The sequence below is a fragment of the Falco biarmicus genome, chromosome 5, assembly GCF_023638135.1.
Source record: "Falco biarmicus isolate bFalBia1 chromosome 5, bFalBia1.pri, whole genome shotgun sequence".
NCBI classification, from domain to species: Eukaryota; Metazoa; Chordata; class Aves; order Falconiformes; family Falconidae; genus Falco; species Falco biarmicus.
This window is the reverse complement of record NC_079292.1, coordinates 92,682,620-92,697,187: the sequence shown is the minus strand read 5'-3', so window position 1 is coordinate 92,697,187 and position 14,568 is coordinate 92,682,620. Positions and strand designations below refer to the sequence as shown.

Here is a 14,568-nt window from a genome sequence, read left to right as displayed (position 1 = left end):
GTTGTTTCTCCAAAGAAGCATTCATTCCTTGCTTTTCTTAACAGGAAAAATCCAATGGTGATAACTAATGCTAATACTTAAATGCTTCTAAAAAATAAAAGTAGCCTCTATCTGCAAATGCATGCAGTCAACAATTTGAGAACCAAGCTCTAGGACAGCCCAAGGCTGTGAAACTGATTAAAATGGAAAAAAGTAGTTATAATTAACCCTTAAATCATGAAGTGCATTCTCTGAAAACCCAAGTTGCCTCATTGAAGCCAGAAAGGAGGTTAATAAAAAGAGCAGCACTTAAATGAAGATGTTTTAATATTATTAGTTCATTCTTTCTGTAGTATGTTTTGAAATGTCAGTTTCTCTTGTGGAATGAAAGGCAATTTCAAAATGCAGGGAATTCCCTTGGAAGAGGAACACTGTCTTTTAACCGACTGCCAGTGCTGCCACTGTCTCCTCATGGACAGCATAAGTTTGGATACTGTGAATATGAATAGCCTGCATTTTCTGCTTATGCTAAATATTCTTTAGTCTAAAACCCTCATAAAGTCAAAAGTAAAATTAGAGATGAAGACAGTAAGTATATTTTATGAAAAATTAAGTTCTTTACTGCAGCTGAAGAAAATCTTAACCCTTACTAAAGGGCTTTGCAAACTTCTGTCCACAAACAGCAGTTCAAGGAAGGTATCCTCAGCTTGTTTTTTGCCCTCCGTTGTATATTTTGGAGTGTTTGTGCATGGATTTTGGTTCACATATTTCTAGATGTGCCATGTAAGGCTACATTCTTAATTTAAAATGTAAAACAGCATTAGTATCAAATAAGCCTAAGAAAAGGGACATTTGTAGCTTGCTTTTGTAAGCCATTCTCACTCTTACCCCTACTCAACCCTTCAGGCCCTTGATTTCTTTTCCAGGGACCTGACAGTGCCTTCAAGGCCCTTTTGCAGCTCTCTGCTTCATTTGTCTATGCAGATTTGCAGATGCTCTGGCAGGCTTGGTCAGCAAATGTCAAGGTTATTTGCCTGATTGGTGGCATTGCTTGCCTGGCCACTGCTAACACTGTGCTTGGCCTCTTTATCATTTTCCACCCATCAACAATCAGAACCTGGTATGTAATAAAACTTTCATTTCAGATGAAAAAGAAGCAAGATCAGCATTGCTTAGTAGATGAGAACATGGTTTTAGGGACATGTTTATTATGTCTTTTGCTGAAATACTGTTTGTGAAGAAGTTTTTTTTTTTCCTTCCCTTTTTTAATGCCAAAATAGTATTCAACTTTTTCCTTGCTGTTTTCAAACTTTTTCTATCATGAGATTACTGTGAAATTTGAAATATTTTTAAACTTAGCTATTGACAGTTGTACTCGAGAAGGAAATGTCAGTTTTCAAAGAATTTTTACTACCACAGGATTTCTTCACCTAGAAGGTAATGTGGCCGTGTTCAGGGATTCTTAAAGTCAAATCCCCTAACCATGGAATTCTCTGCTTAGAATTTTGGAAATAGAGCCTTTTACACAGTGCTTGAGAAAAGTTTGCTGCTGTGCCCAAGAGCTTGTAAATTAGCCATTTTTTTCCTTTCTGAAGACTTAGGCCTTTTGTACAGATAAAAGTATACTTGTTAAAGGTAATCATACTTGAAGGTGAAAGCATCATGTTTATTTCCACATAGATAAAAGTGTATTGCAAGGATCTGTGCACAGTTGTACTGTGAGAAGTTTCCTGAGATGTTAGGGTGAAATTGCTAAGAGTGAAACCATACTTACCGAGCAGTTATCTTCTCTTTCCATCAGAGTAGATATATGTTATGGGCAGCTGCTGATTCTTTTTCTCCCTCTTCTTTCTGCAGTCTTCTTTATTTACTGTATGAAAATTCAAAGGGAGTAATTTTTGTATTACTCCAATTCTGTTATTTTTAGGAGATTTTTCCCTCAGGCAAGCAATGGATAACATACACAACAATGCATATGTTCACATTTTTCATTCTATAATGCTATTAATATTCTAGAGCTACGTTTTTGTTTCCAGGTGTTAAATGTTAGACACTTGAGTGTAATTACCAGTGTTTCTTTGAAAAGCACACGGATCACTATAAAAATCGTCATTTAAGTCAGATCTTGTGGGGTAGGAAGAGATTTTATTCAGGAGCTGTGTTGTACTTAATATGCATGTAATTCAAGTACCTAATAAGCAGGTGGAAGAAAGAATCTGTATCTTTAATTAAAAAAAAGTCTGTGGAAACACAGGGCAGTAGTGAATTAATTTTGATTGGGAAGATAAACTAGGGTCACAAGCGAAGCTGTGAGGCTTCTCTAGCCAAGTATATATGTCATGGCAAAGAGAAATTTAAAGGAAAAAGCACTGTGGTTATCTAAAAAAATGCTGATGTGGCCACCTCTGTGGGCTGGAAGGGAGCTCGGAGGCTCCCCAGACACCTTTAGGCAGTACCTAAGGAGTCATTGAGAGGAGGCTGGTTAGCTGTTCCATAGCTTCCTTTTTTAATTAGTGCAGATCCTAGGTACCTACTGAAGATGATTCAGCTCAGTCCACTGACTGTAGAGGTTGTTTGAGTAATTAGGCTTCTAATTTGGGCACCCTATCTGAGCCTCAGCGGCTTAATAAAAATTAATTAAAATAAGCATTTCTTCCCTTTAAGGACTATGAAGTTCTTAACTTGGATACCACTAGGAAATGTGTAATCAGAGCATGGAAGATCAGCTTCAAGACTCCTGGTGTTTCCATGATAAACAAGGAAGTAAATCCCTTTCTTTGGAGAGCATTCAAAATCAACCTTTGGATTGTCATTGTAAATTTAGAGAAACCCAAAAGATAGAGACACAGCCCTACCGAGATAATCTGAAAGAAACAAGTGATCAAGCCAGCTAGAGGAAACCTTTTACGAATTACTTTGTTGAGGAAGAATTCCTTTAAGCTTAGTTATACATTAACACCTAGAGCCTTTCTCTCATAATTATGTTAATAAACTGAGCAGACAATTAAAAAAATCCACAAGGCTTTATTACAAATTCAACTCATCTTTGAATATATTTTTAAAGTATTTTGGAGTCATTCAAAATAATCTCAAGTAGTAACAGAGGATAAAAGGATATACAGCAATTATTGAAATTATTTATATATTTAATTAAACATTTCTCTCTGCTGCTTGTGCCCCAGTGATAATTTTTTTGAAGAAAAACACATTAACTTCATAGTATTAAAACTCTGAGCAATAAATTATGTGTTGCTCTCTCCCATTCACTTCCCATTGGTGTGTAGAAAGATTGCTATGAGTGGCAATTATTGTAATTATTGTCTAAGAAAGAAGCTAGGGATATTATGTCAGGCTTGAAAGTGTTGCACAGGCATTGAGTGACAGCTTTTCACAACAGCATGGTGAGGTTTATCCTAGTGAGATGCATGGCCGTAGCTGCAGGGGCATCGTGGTGGCAAAGGAGTGATGATTGTAGGGGAGAGCTGAGGGGGAAAGGAGGGGGGAGGCCTCTTGCTTGGCGTATAACACTGCTGTGGTTCCCTGCTTACCATGAATGAGAAGTATTCACTCCACTTTTTGTGCTCTGCCTAAATGTGGTGAATCAGTGTGCAGCACAAATTAATTGGAATAGTAATTTATTGACTCTCCCAGATGTGCTTATTTATCTTTCAAATACTTCTCACTGAGAGATAATATTGAGCTGTTATGTGTCAGTGCAAGACGGGCGAGAGCAGGAAAGACTGTGGCTGCAAAGGTACAGCATTTTTTCTGCCCTGAAGAATTTTTGAGGTGCATTTATTTTGCACCTAGATGCTTTGTGTGAGGAAGAAGTATGGCAAATATGAGGGAAATCTGTTGATTCAAGTGTAGCAGAGGGAGGCTGTAACCATGTAATGATTTCTGCTGTGGAATAGGCCTGGAGGAGTCAGTTAGCAGTGAAGGAGGAAGAAGAATTGTTCCAGTGGGAAGAAACAAGATGATTTGGAAAACTTCTTGGGGCAGTTAAAACAAATAGAAAGAGTGAAAATCTGGCATTGCTACAATTTCAACTTCTATTAGTAGAACAATTTAAAATACGTAAAAACACTTTGTGGCACAGGGATAGACATTATTTCAAATCTGTTGCAAGTACAAAACAGGGATTACATAAATTCATAGGGAGACTGTAAAAGGAATGGATTGGGGTATACTCTCTAGCAGCCCTAGTCTCATATTTGTGGATGCTGGAGGACCACGCAGAGGCCAGGCTGGCAAGCTGACTCCAGGTACACCTCTGCCTGGCACTGGAGACGTGGGGAAACATGGGTTAGGTGAATGCTGGTCTGCTTCAGTGTTTGTTCTTGTGTTTTGAAATGTAGTTGGCACTAAACCACACAGAATTGTTCTCTTGAACTGCACATTCAAAAACATCACAAGTGTTCTTCCAATAAGGAGGGCTGTCAGGAACTCTTGATTAAGAACTGGCAAGTTTTATATTGTGTTGACAGCTCCATTGTTTCTGTTTGCCTCTGTGGCTTCTGGGAATGAGATACTTGGACCAGTATCAGAGTTGGGCTTTCTACAAAGTAGTGCAGGATGGAGCATCCCCTCTGCAGCGGATCAAGCTCCTGTCAACTTTTAGGGAATAGAGTGTTGGAACTGCCCTTGGGTCTCCTGTTGGAACTGGGGGCTTATGGGACTTACAGTTCTTCATGCTGCCTCTGGTTTGCTCTGATTTCACAGAACTCAAAGAAACAGCTACATTCCATTCATGGAGAGGAAGAACCTGCCAGGCTCTCGTGTTTCCTTCAGGAGGCTTGTGCAATGCCTGAACAATCCCTAGCTTTTTTCTGAATCCTAAAGGCATGCCCGAGTTCCTCCTGCTGAACTCGGGCAGATGCATGGTTCAGATGAGTGGTTGACTGCTATCTGACGTCAGGTTCTGCCAGTTGTATCTGTCAGACTGGATCAATCTGCCTTACTTTCTGATCTGTGGCTACACATTGTCTGCATACTGAGCTAGAACATGCTTCAGCAAAAAGCTGTCTAAAGATTCATGGGTGGAATCAAAAGGATTAGAAAGCAAGAGGGTTTCTTTAAAGCCTAGGTCCAGCAGAACCAGTGGCCATCGGAGAATGAATATAGTTTATCTAGTTGTCACTGTTCTTGAGCAGTTTCAGAGTGCCAGGCAAACCCAGAGGAAAAAAAACAAACAACGCACTCCATTCTAAGGAGATCTCTATTAGCTTTGTCATGTGCATGGCCACCTCCATCAAGACTCAAGACATAAGCCATTGGGGTACTCTAAAATAAGTGACTACACAACCCTAGGGGTAAATCTGCTTCCCTTCTAATAAAAATGTGTACATTGATGGAAGGGAATTTTGGTCAGTGTTGATCTGTTCAGCAACACTAGTGCCCTGTGGCTCTTCAGGTGTTGTCATTAACAGTGCTTGAACTTTGAGGGAATCCTTTATTTGCATAAAGAAACTGCTGCGGAGTTACTGGCTGCCTGAAATACTTAATTATTGCCACAGTTCAGATACAGGATGGGCACACAGCAGCCCTCTTTGTGACCGAAATCTCACAAGCACAGACCTGTACAAGTGTTGGTTGTCCCAGCATATATGGGAGCGCTATCTATCCCCTAGCACTGAGCGTCATTTGCCTGGAGGCTATACTGAAGCATTTATACTTCAAGACTGAGTTCAGAAAACGTGACAAATTACAGCACTGACTCTGCCTGGTGAGAAGAAACAGGCTGTAAGCAGTACCAGTTAAAGCAGTTGTACTATGTTTCACATTCAGGGCTCTCCAGCCTGAGATGGTTTGTATTTGCAGTCTTGTGTAGAAGAAGCTTTGAGATGCTGGGCAAGCACTGACTCTTCTGTTGAGATATACAACAGAAAAGAGCAAGGAAGATTCTGACGATATATGAGGAAGAAAAAAAAAATCCCCAGTAGTGGTTCATCACTGGAACAGATGCCCAAAGAAACTGAGGAATCTCCATCCCTGGAGATGTTCAAAACTTGCCTTAACAAGCTTCCCGAAGAACTCTTCTCCCTCACTGCTTGTTCAGCTAGGAAACCAGGATTCTTGAAAATATCGGTGATGATTGTGTTCATCTCTCTTACTGGGATCTTGAACATAATTAAATTTTGGTAATCCAGCTACTACAGTGGTGGTACCAAAGTAAAATAAAAATCATGATAGCATTGGTGAGTAACATAAGCAGATAACCTGGAGACTTCTATCTCCTGCCTCTTGGATCTTGGTACTAAACCAAAGACAATATATAACTGGCCTGTTCTGACTGCTTGTGATCATCGCTGTTTTGTAGGGTTAAATGATTAGAAGACATTTGGATCCTCAGGAACTGTCATGTTTTTCAGATGCTTTATGATTTTCAGGAGTTCCAAGGAGTTGGAAATCATTTGGCTAGCCAAGGAAGTATATGCCCAAAAGTGGTTTATAATCCTTTATGGAAGGGTTAGCAGAAGAAGGGTTGACAGCTGGTACATGGGTGGGAACGTCTACCTAGCTGGAAGAGCATGGATGAGAAAGGGTATTGAAGGAGGTTTGTGGAAGCATCCTGTGCAGGGAGAGTGCACTACTTCGCAGTTGGTTTGGAGGAGAATGGGGGATAGTGGATTCTGTAGCGAGGGGAGGTAATCTGTCTGAAAGTGGCTTTGGGAAGGAGTAACAAGCTGAGAAGGCTGTGGAAAAGTGCTTGTATGGACAAGAGAAGAGGGCGGTTTAAAAGTTAGGATGGTTTGAGGTTTGCGTTATAAGTAGTTTGGTGTAGGGAAGTTTGGTAGGAGAACTGAAGCATGAATGATGAGTGTCTTTGGGTGTAGTCGTACTCTGCACACATCAAGTGGTTTGGGGAAGGGCAGGGCAGTAGCTGGCAATTTAGGGGCTTGGTACTCTTTAATTCTTGCTTCCCTCCTACTCTCCATTTAAAACTTCTGTAACGTTTTCCTCTATCCTTCATTGTGGAGTAAGCGCTTTTCATTGAGATGTGAAAAGGCAGATTTAACAAAAAATGATAGATTTACCTTTTTTTTAACTCCTAAATCAAAACCAGTTTTTTGCTTTAGCCACAGCTTATTTCAGGGAAAAATAAATTTCCTGTCTAATCCAGACAAAGGCTGTATGATGCCTTCTGAAGAGTGGTGCAACATTGCTGGGATGCAGGTTCTACCAGGTTAAGCTGAACAGATATTGTAAGAGAGATGTGCACATGAGGAGGAAGGGAGAGCAACTGGTTTCCCTGGAGCCAGAAATTATTTTGTCTCTCCTTCTTGGTAGGAGCGTTTTTTTAGTTTTGTGTGTTTTGTTGGAACAAACTGATTTCCTCCTTACATATTACCCAGTATTTTCAGGACTTTGGCCTGAGATCCAGCAGCCAGAGCACCTGGGTTCGCTTTCCTGGTCTGCCACTCATAAGTTATGTGACATTGAGAAAGCCTGAACTGTGGGCTGCTTTCAAACCTTCTGTAAATGAGTGCAGTCCCATCGACTGAAAGGAAAGTTTTCTTCAGCTTATTTGACCTCTGTTTCTGCATTTCCTTGCCTTCAAAATGAATGTTTAGAAGTCCCCATCTCTCGGGAGTTGCCTGGCCTAAAAAAAGGCTTTTAGATGTTATAATATTATAGATTGCCTGGCAGTAAAAATGCTGAGTATTTATGACTCCATGTAGAGTAGTCATGCAGGCTTGGTTCTGGTGTGCCCAGTCTTGGTTTTGGTGGCTCAGACAGTAGTCTTCAGCCCTGTTCCTGGAGAACACTGCTATATGCTTGGGTAGTTCTTTCTGTAAAGAAGGGTTTCCTGATCATGCAGCCTGGAATTTTCTCCTTTCTACAGTTTCAGCCAGTGGTGATATTCTTCTGTGGTGCATACATGCTTCATAAGCTTATATGCAGTACCTGTATTATAGCCATCCTCCCATTTAATCTTCATTTTTCCTCAGTTATATTTAAGTGATTTTATTTTTCTCTTTCCTCAGAAATCATGAATCAAATTTTTTGCTTCTTCCTGTGGTCCCTTTAGTTTCCTTACATTTTGGTGATGACCAGGATGCCTTTGGTGCTTTAGGTTCTATTAGGGCCAGTGTAAGAAAGAACTGTTCCATCCCGTCCAGTAATTTCTCTCCCTCTTTACTGAAGCAAATACAATTACTCTCCTCTGCCTTTTCTCATACTGCCCAGGCTGCTTTTTCCTCTGCTGGGCCAAACTTTCTCAACCCCCCCATCGCTAGGTTTTCAGGTAATTGCAGTGAGGCTGACCCTTTTAATTACAACTCTTCTCCCCCCTACTTCAGCCAAATTACTGAGCCATTTCTCTGTAGTGCTGAGACATTTTTCTTTCTCCCTAGCTATGCTTCACTGTCTCACTGAAAACACTGAAGTGTTTTCAATGCTGTGCGCAAAGAGCACCTGAAGAAACAAAACATGCTGGCTTTTTGCATGTAACCTACATAATAACCATGTTATTTCTCTGGTGGGCTGAGAATCAGGCAGGTGGAGGCAGAAGTAGCTTGCTTACCAATTGTGCTGGATTGATCTAATGTGGTGCTGGATTAGGCTATACATGCTGCTCCCTGACTGTGAGATAAGCCTGTATGTCAAGTTCTTAATGGTGGTGGTGGAGTTTTGTTTGATTTTGTTTGGATTTTTCCCCTCTTAATACATTTTCCTGGCTGTAACGTAGGCTCCCTGCTTGACCTTAAATATCACATTTGCTTCCTCACCTACAACATACTGATAGAAAAAAATATGTCCATCTTCAATAGTGTTATCAGTCATATGCTTAAAGGGAGAAATGTCTGCACCTGAAATATGGTTACAAGTGTGTCAGTGATGCAGATTGGTGTTGTCATAAATGGCGAAAACTCTCCTGTCCTGGCTACTGCCCTGAAGAGTTCTGAAAAGACAAAGTGTAACCTGTAAGAGAGAATTCTGAAAGCATGCAGGGGAGGTGCAATGGGGACCTTCCAAGAGACATGGCCAAAGGTGCAAAGGGTCAGGACTGACGTAAGAATACAGCCTGTATTATGTGGTGGGTTAAACTGATCTGAGAACCCTGGTCTCAATTGATGCCATGAATGTCTCAAAATCTGTGTGTGCTGTTTGTGCAGAACAACTGGCACTGAAGCCTTGAGGGGCAGGAGGTGTGGGCATGTGGTAAATACTGGGTCTGTGCTACTCTTTTCTCACCTGTGTCTTGGAAGCAGTAAGTGCTGGAGTGGGTGCATAAAAGCTGCCAGTTCTGTATTTTTGTCACCTGATCTCTGTTTCCACCTTCTGTGTTTTTTTTTTTTTTAACCATGTTTCTGTGCGAAGGCCTCTGTGCTTTCATTTGGGAAGATACTAGAATACTCCAAGAAATCTCTGACCATTTCAAGGGAGTGCTGTGTATTTTTCGAAGATGTTGGTATCTACAGAGAGTCTTCATGAGTTCTGATGCTGGCATCCGTGGAAGAAGAGTGGTGGGAATGGGTTGGCTCTGGATGGTCTGCTTCTTTCATCTAGCCACCTCACTAGAAGGTAAGAACAGATTTTATACAATGTAACTGCTGAACAAAGTTTTCTCGGGGGGGGGGGGGGGGGGGGGGGGGAAGGAAGGAAGGAAGGTGTGTTCTCCACTGTTTCTCCTAGTCCAGATGAGCACTGAGCACATGCCTTTCTGTTTGATGGTTGATCACTAACTCATGAGATGTGAAAAGATACTAGTATTGTTTCTAGTGGGACAGGCAAACCCTCTTATGAAGGACCATTAATGAACATTTCTACTAGCTATCTCAGAAATGACAGTATCAAAGAATACATCTTTTGCCCTGGGAATAAGCTCCTTGTTTACGCTTTGCATGTATTTGGTTTTTGTGTTCCTGTTCTTGCACCATGTTTGTTTTGTGAAACAATCTCTTGATGCTTCAGCTGTTCTACAAGGCAGCGTACAGTGGCTGAAATCAGGATTTTTTTGTCTCTGCCATTTGAACAATTTGCCTCATACAATACATACAAAGAGAATGCTTCACGTCAACAAGAAGAGGCGTTTGTGTTCAGCAGCAGAGGAGAGGAGGAATAGAGCAGTGAAGGCAGGACAGAGAAAAGGTGAGCAGGGGAAAAGAGAGGCCAAGAAAAAGGGAGAAGAAAGAACAGATAATAAGAGGGATGGTGATGAGAGCAGGAGCTAAGAGACAGAGTTAGAGAAGGGCAGAGGTATCGTAAACAACCCTCTTATTTGTTCCAGGAAATATCCTTGCAGCTACATGTGCTCAGTGAACTGCACTGCTTTGTGATGAATGTTCATCTCTTGCATATGTGAAAGCCTCAGCAAAAGGAGAGGAGGGAGAGAGGGAATCAAAGGGACACAAGGAAGAAAAGACCTAGAGAAAGGAAAAGGAGAATAGTGTGAGGTCTAAGAAAGAGCAGGTGGATACTGGGAAGAAAAAAATAATGTTGTTTTTTTTCTTATTGATAATGAAGAGGAAAGCTCGTTAAACCATCCCTTCTTTTATTAGGAGGGGAACAGAGTCAGGAGGAAAGTTCATAGAGGAAACAATTAATGTAAGATTATAATACAAATTCTTAAATCTCTTCAACTCTGTTAACTGCTGATTTAAAAATAATTTTACACAGTACTATGTTATTCCCTAGTGTAGCTGGTAAAGGAACAGAGATAGAAAAGGGAGAGTAAATGTCCATTCTCTGCAAATACGTAGTAGCTCAGTGATGCCTGTAGGAAAACTGACATTTTTGGAATTCAGTGATCACTCCTGTAAGTTTGTAGAGATAAAATAATTTAGAGAACACTGTGTGGTACAGCTTCACAGGTCACATGGTTGAGTGGCCAGGATTAAAATAAGAAGGTAAAATTCTGGCTATGGGGATGAAGCAGCAAATGTGCCCATGAGCTGAATTTCTCCTGTCAATTCAGAGTCAGGGGTTTCAGTACCTTATGTTGTGGCTCTACTGCATGGTCCTAGGTTTGCACTCCAAAGCTAATTTGCGTTCCAGAGGTGAGTGTTTTTGCTGTGGTCAAAAGGCAAAGAAGAATTATGCATTAGGGGAAGGAAAGTCTGGTGATAACTATGTAGAGAGCTTTGCTTTACTACAGAGTTATCCATAAAGAAGAAAAAAGGCCTGTGGCCGTTTTGTTGACTCATTATTATATAGAGTAGAAACTTGAACTTCAGGTTTCACATTTAAGTTGAAAAATATAGGAAATACCTAGTTTGGTCTTTAGTTTTTCTAGGTTTCTTAGAAGTTTTAGATGATGTCTAAAGTATATCTTGCCTCTAACTGAATAGGATTGACTGAGTGGGAGAATCAGTCAAGGTAATTTTTCTTCCAAGTGTTTCTTAGGCATTTGAGTTAGATTTAAACAGTCAGAATGCAAATCACCTCTTGTCAAAAAAGAAGCTGTGTTTGAAGTTTCCTAACCAGGGAAAAACAATATTCATAAAAACTTAATGTAAATCATTAAGAAAAGAGGGAGAAGCTGTACAGAAGGGAAGAAAAGTAGCCAAAGTATTCAAACAATCTTTCTGTGCGTTATGAATACAGCAAATACTTGTTATGCAGAATGCTTTTCAGATGTAAGGAAGGCAGTACCCTTTTACAGGACCTAATGGGACTTTAAACCCCTTCATGACTCAGAAGAAGTTCTTGTAAGCAATTCAAAATGTTGTTGCTGTTGCTGTTTTTAATGCATAAGAAGGAATCGTTAAGCTGAACTTGTTTGATACAGATCTAATATTCAGATGCATTGATTTCACTAGGAATGAGCATGTCTGTCCAAAATTTTCTAGATGTGATTTTTCGACTAGAAAAAAACCTTCATGGGAAACATGAGGGAAGACTGTTTTGCAAACAGAACACATTGGTAAACTTAATTAGCTTTATGAAAGGAAACAGGAAACAGGATTGTATAAAAGTTTTCATCAAGATTGCACTTGCCAATATTTATGGCTCTGCAGGAGTTTTTGAGGTTTTAGTTTGGGGAGTATTATTTTTGAGCTACATGCTGGGTGAAAAATAGATATTTTTTTTCCCCCATTTTCTCAAAAATACATAAAGAAATAGGAGTTTTGTTTCTGTATCTGTATTTTTGTTTTGTATCTATATATGTATGTAACTGCTGTTTACAGTTCATCTTTTCACATTTTTCTAGGTTAACCTTTCTGATTGTAGAAGTTAGTGAAGCATAGAATTTAAGAATGTCTGATGGGCTACAGCCAAAACAGCTGAGAGCAAGTGATAACTTGCTAATGAAATAGCTCTTACTAGGGCACAGAGCTGAATTTTCTGTGGCATATTGGTTTCGCTTTGACTAAGTTATAAATGTTTAGTGCTGTAAACGCAGGTGGAGTTCATTTTGCAGAGCTCATTAAATATGTTCCAAAGGAATGATGTGTTCTGCATGTGAGTGACTGCCTTGATTTTGCAGCAGGCTCTCCAGCCTGCAGAATGGCTGGACAACCTTTCTAAAGATCTTCAGGAGGGTCAAGATATAGAGAGGATAGTTCTTTTGCTTTAGTAGAAGCTTTTTGCATTAAAAGTGTCTCCTTGGCAAAAGGAAATATGCAAGAAAAAGGCTGTGAGGTCAGGCATTCCTATTTCACGTTTCCCTCTGTGTTTTCTATGAACTGGTTTTCATGTTATTGAAAATAATGTAATGATTGCTCAGATTGGCTTGACTTTGAAGCAGAGGAGAACTATACTTTCCTCAAAGGTAGTCTTTGGAGTTAAAAACACCATTGCCTTTTGTTTTATTATATACAAAGAAAGGTTTAAATGGATGTTATTTTACTTCAGGAAAATATAGAAAGTAAATTAACTTTTTACTTCAGTTGCTTGTGATCACGAAAATTATTAAAATCCTAGCAAAGATTTTCTGTTATGTTCTTCCCAGTTCTTTCCTGACACTTCCCTGCATGCCAAAATCTTTGCCACATGCTTGGAAAGCCCAAGACAGAGTCATATCCTGCTGTTGTAGATACTTGGAATGTGGACAGGACTGGGCTGGATGTGCAGCTTGTTTGTAAAGGGAAGGGTGTCAGCGTTATCCCCTTGGTCAGTCTCAGCGGCTCTGCTTGATTTGTTTTCTCTTGTAACAGATAACTGTCTAGTCCGGGTGCTCGGGGAGCCCTGTTGCCAGGCGGATGCTTGACGAGCTGCAGGCCAGCTCTTGCTTCTTGGAGGGCAGGAGGGGACTATTCATGCTGCAACTAACACTGTTTATATTCAAAGCTAATTAAAGCTTCAAAAAAAGGAGCAGCATTCCTGTAATATACGGTATCTGGGACTTTCAGTATATGCTTTAGTTAAATCTTGGTAGACACAAGCTCATTTTTTTAATGTTTTTGGAAAAGAAAAAAAGCAGGAAAACATACATAAACTTTAAAAAACACACTGTACTGTCATCAGAAGTAGTCAGTTTGACAGCAGTGTCAGTTGGGTAAGTTCTAGACTCAAAAGTGGGTGTTAGCAGAGTGAATCTCTTAAGCGTGGAAGAATATATATTATATTGTATTATTAGGTGTCATGGTTTAACCCAACCAGCAACTAAGTACCAGGCAGCCGCTCACTCACTCCCTGCTTCCCTGATGGGATGGGGAGGAGAACTGAGGGGGGGGGGGGAAATAAAACACATGGGTTGAGATAAGAACAGTTTTATAATTGAAACGAAGTAAAATATAACACTAATATTACTAATAGTAATTGTAATGGAAAGGGAGGTACAATTGCTCACCACCCACTGACCAGTTCCTGAGCAGCGGTTCCACCCCTGGCTAACTCCCCTGGTTCATATACCAAGCATAGTATGGAATTATCCCTCTGACCAGCTGGGGTCAGCCCTGGCTGTGCCCACCCCCCAACTCCCACCCCCCACCCCGGTTTCTTGTGCCCCCAGCCTGCTGGCTGGCAGGGCCTGAGGAGCTGAGAAGTCCTTGAGTTGGTATAACCACCACTGAGCCACAGCCGCAACCAGCCGTGGGCGCGAATCGAAAACACAGCACTGTAGCAGCCTACTAGGAAGAAAATTCACTCTGTACCAGCTGAAACCAGGGCTCTAGGAAAGCTGTAGATAACTTGATTGCATCTGCAAAGCTGAAACTAAGCATTTAATATCTTTTTTTTTAAAAAAATATATTTCCCAATGTCTTCATTTTCTGACATCAGCAGAGGAATTAGTGCAACGTGCTAATCCTGGCAGTCTCCCTACAGCTTTAACAAAAGAATAGGGGAGGTAAAGAGAACAATACCATCATTCTTAAGTCTTAGTATCTGTGCTACCTCACAAAAAGCTCTGTATTTCGGTATCCTAGACCATTTGGGTGTCATTTCTGTCTTTTACAGATGGCACATCACTCCTGATAGGGGTGGGAGAATTCCTCCGTGCGGATGATAACTCCAGTGTTCTGATAGTGTCAGCATTTTGCTCTGACACAGCAAGTAGTTAAAAATATTATACTTCATGGAACTTACTAAATACATATCCCATTGGCTGCTAATACCTTTTTTTATTAATTGAATATGAGTACAGAGGTAATACACGGGACTATTCATTGCAGAACTGACTTCACAATACAGTGTTATACA

General features: G+C 40.4%; 1 protein-coding gene across 5 annotated transcripts in view; it reads left to right on the top strand.

Annotated features, from left to right (window-relative positions):
• The window catches only part of LOC130150004 (ephrin type-B receptor 5), a 94,233-nt gene that overhangs the window by 23,853 nt on the left and 55,812 nt on the right, over positions 1 to 14,568 (top strand). For 4 of the 5 annotated variants that reach the window (XM_056340425.1, XM_056340422.1, XM_056340423.1 and 1 more), the window contains exon 2: positions 9,304 to 9,507. In XM_056340425.1, the coding sequence (XP_056196400.1) occupies positions 9,414 to 9,507 (94 nt within the window). In that variant the 5' untranslated portion in view covers positions 9,304 to 9,413. Of the gene's footprint in view, positions 1 to 9,303; positions 9,508 to 14,568 lie in introns of those variants that run through there. The other variant, XM_056340424.1, reaches the window with a different exon arrangement.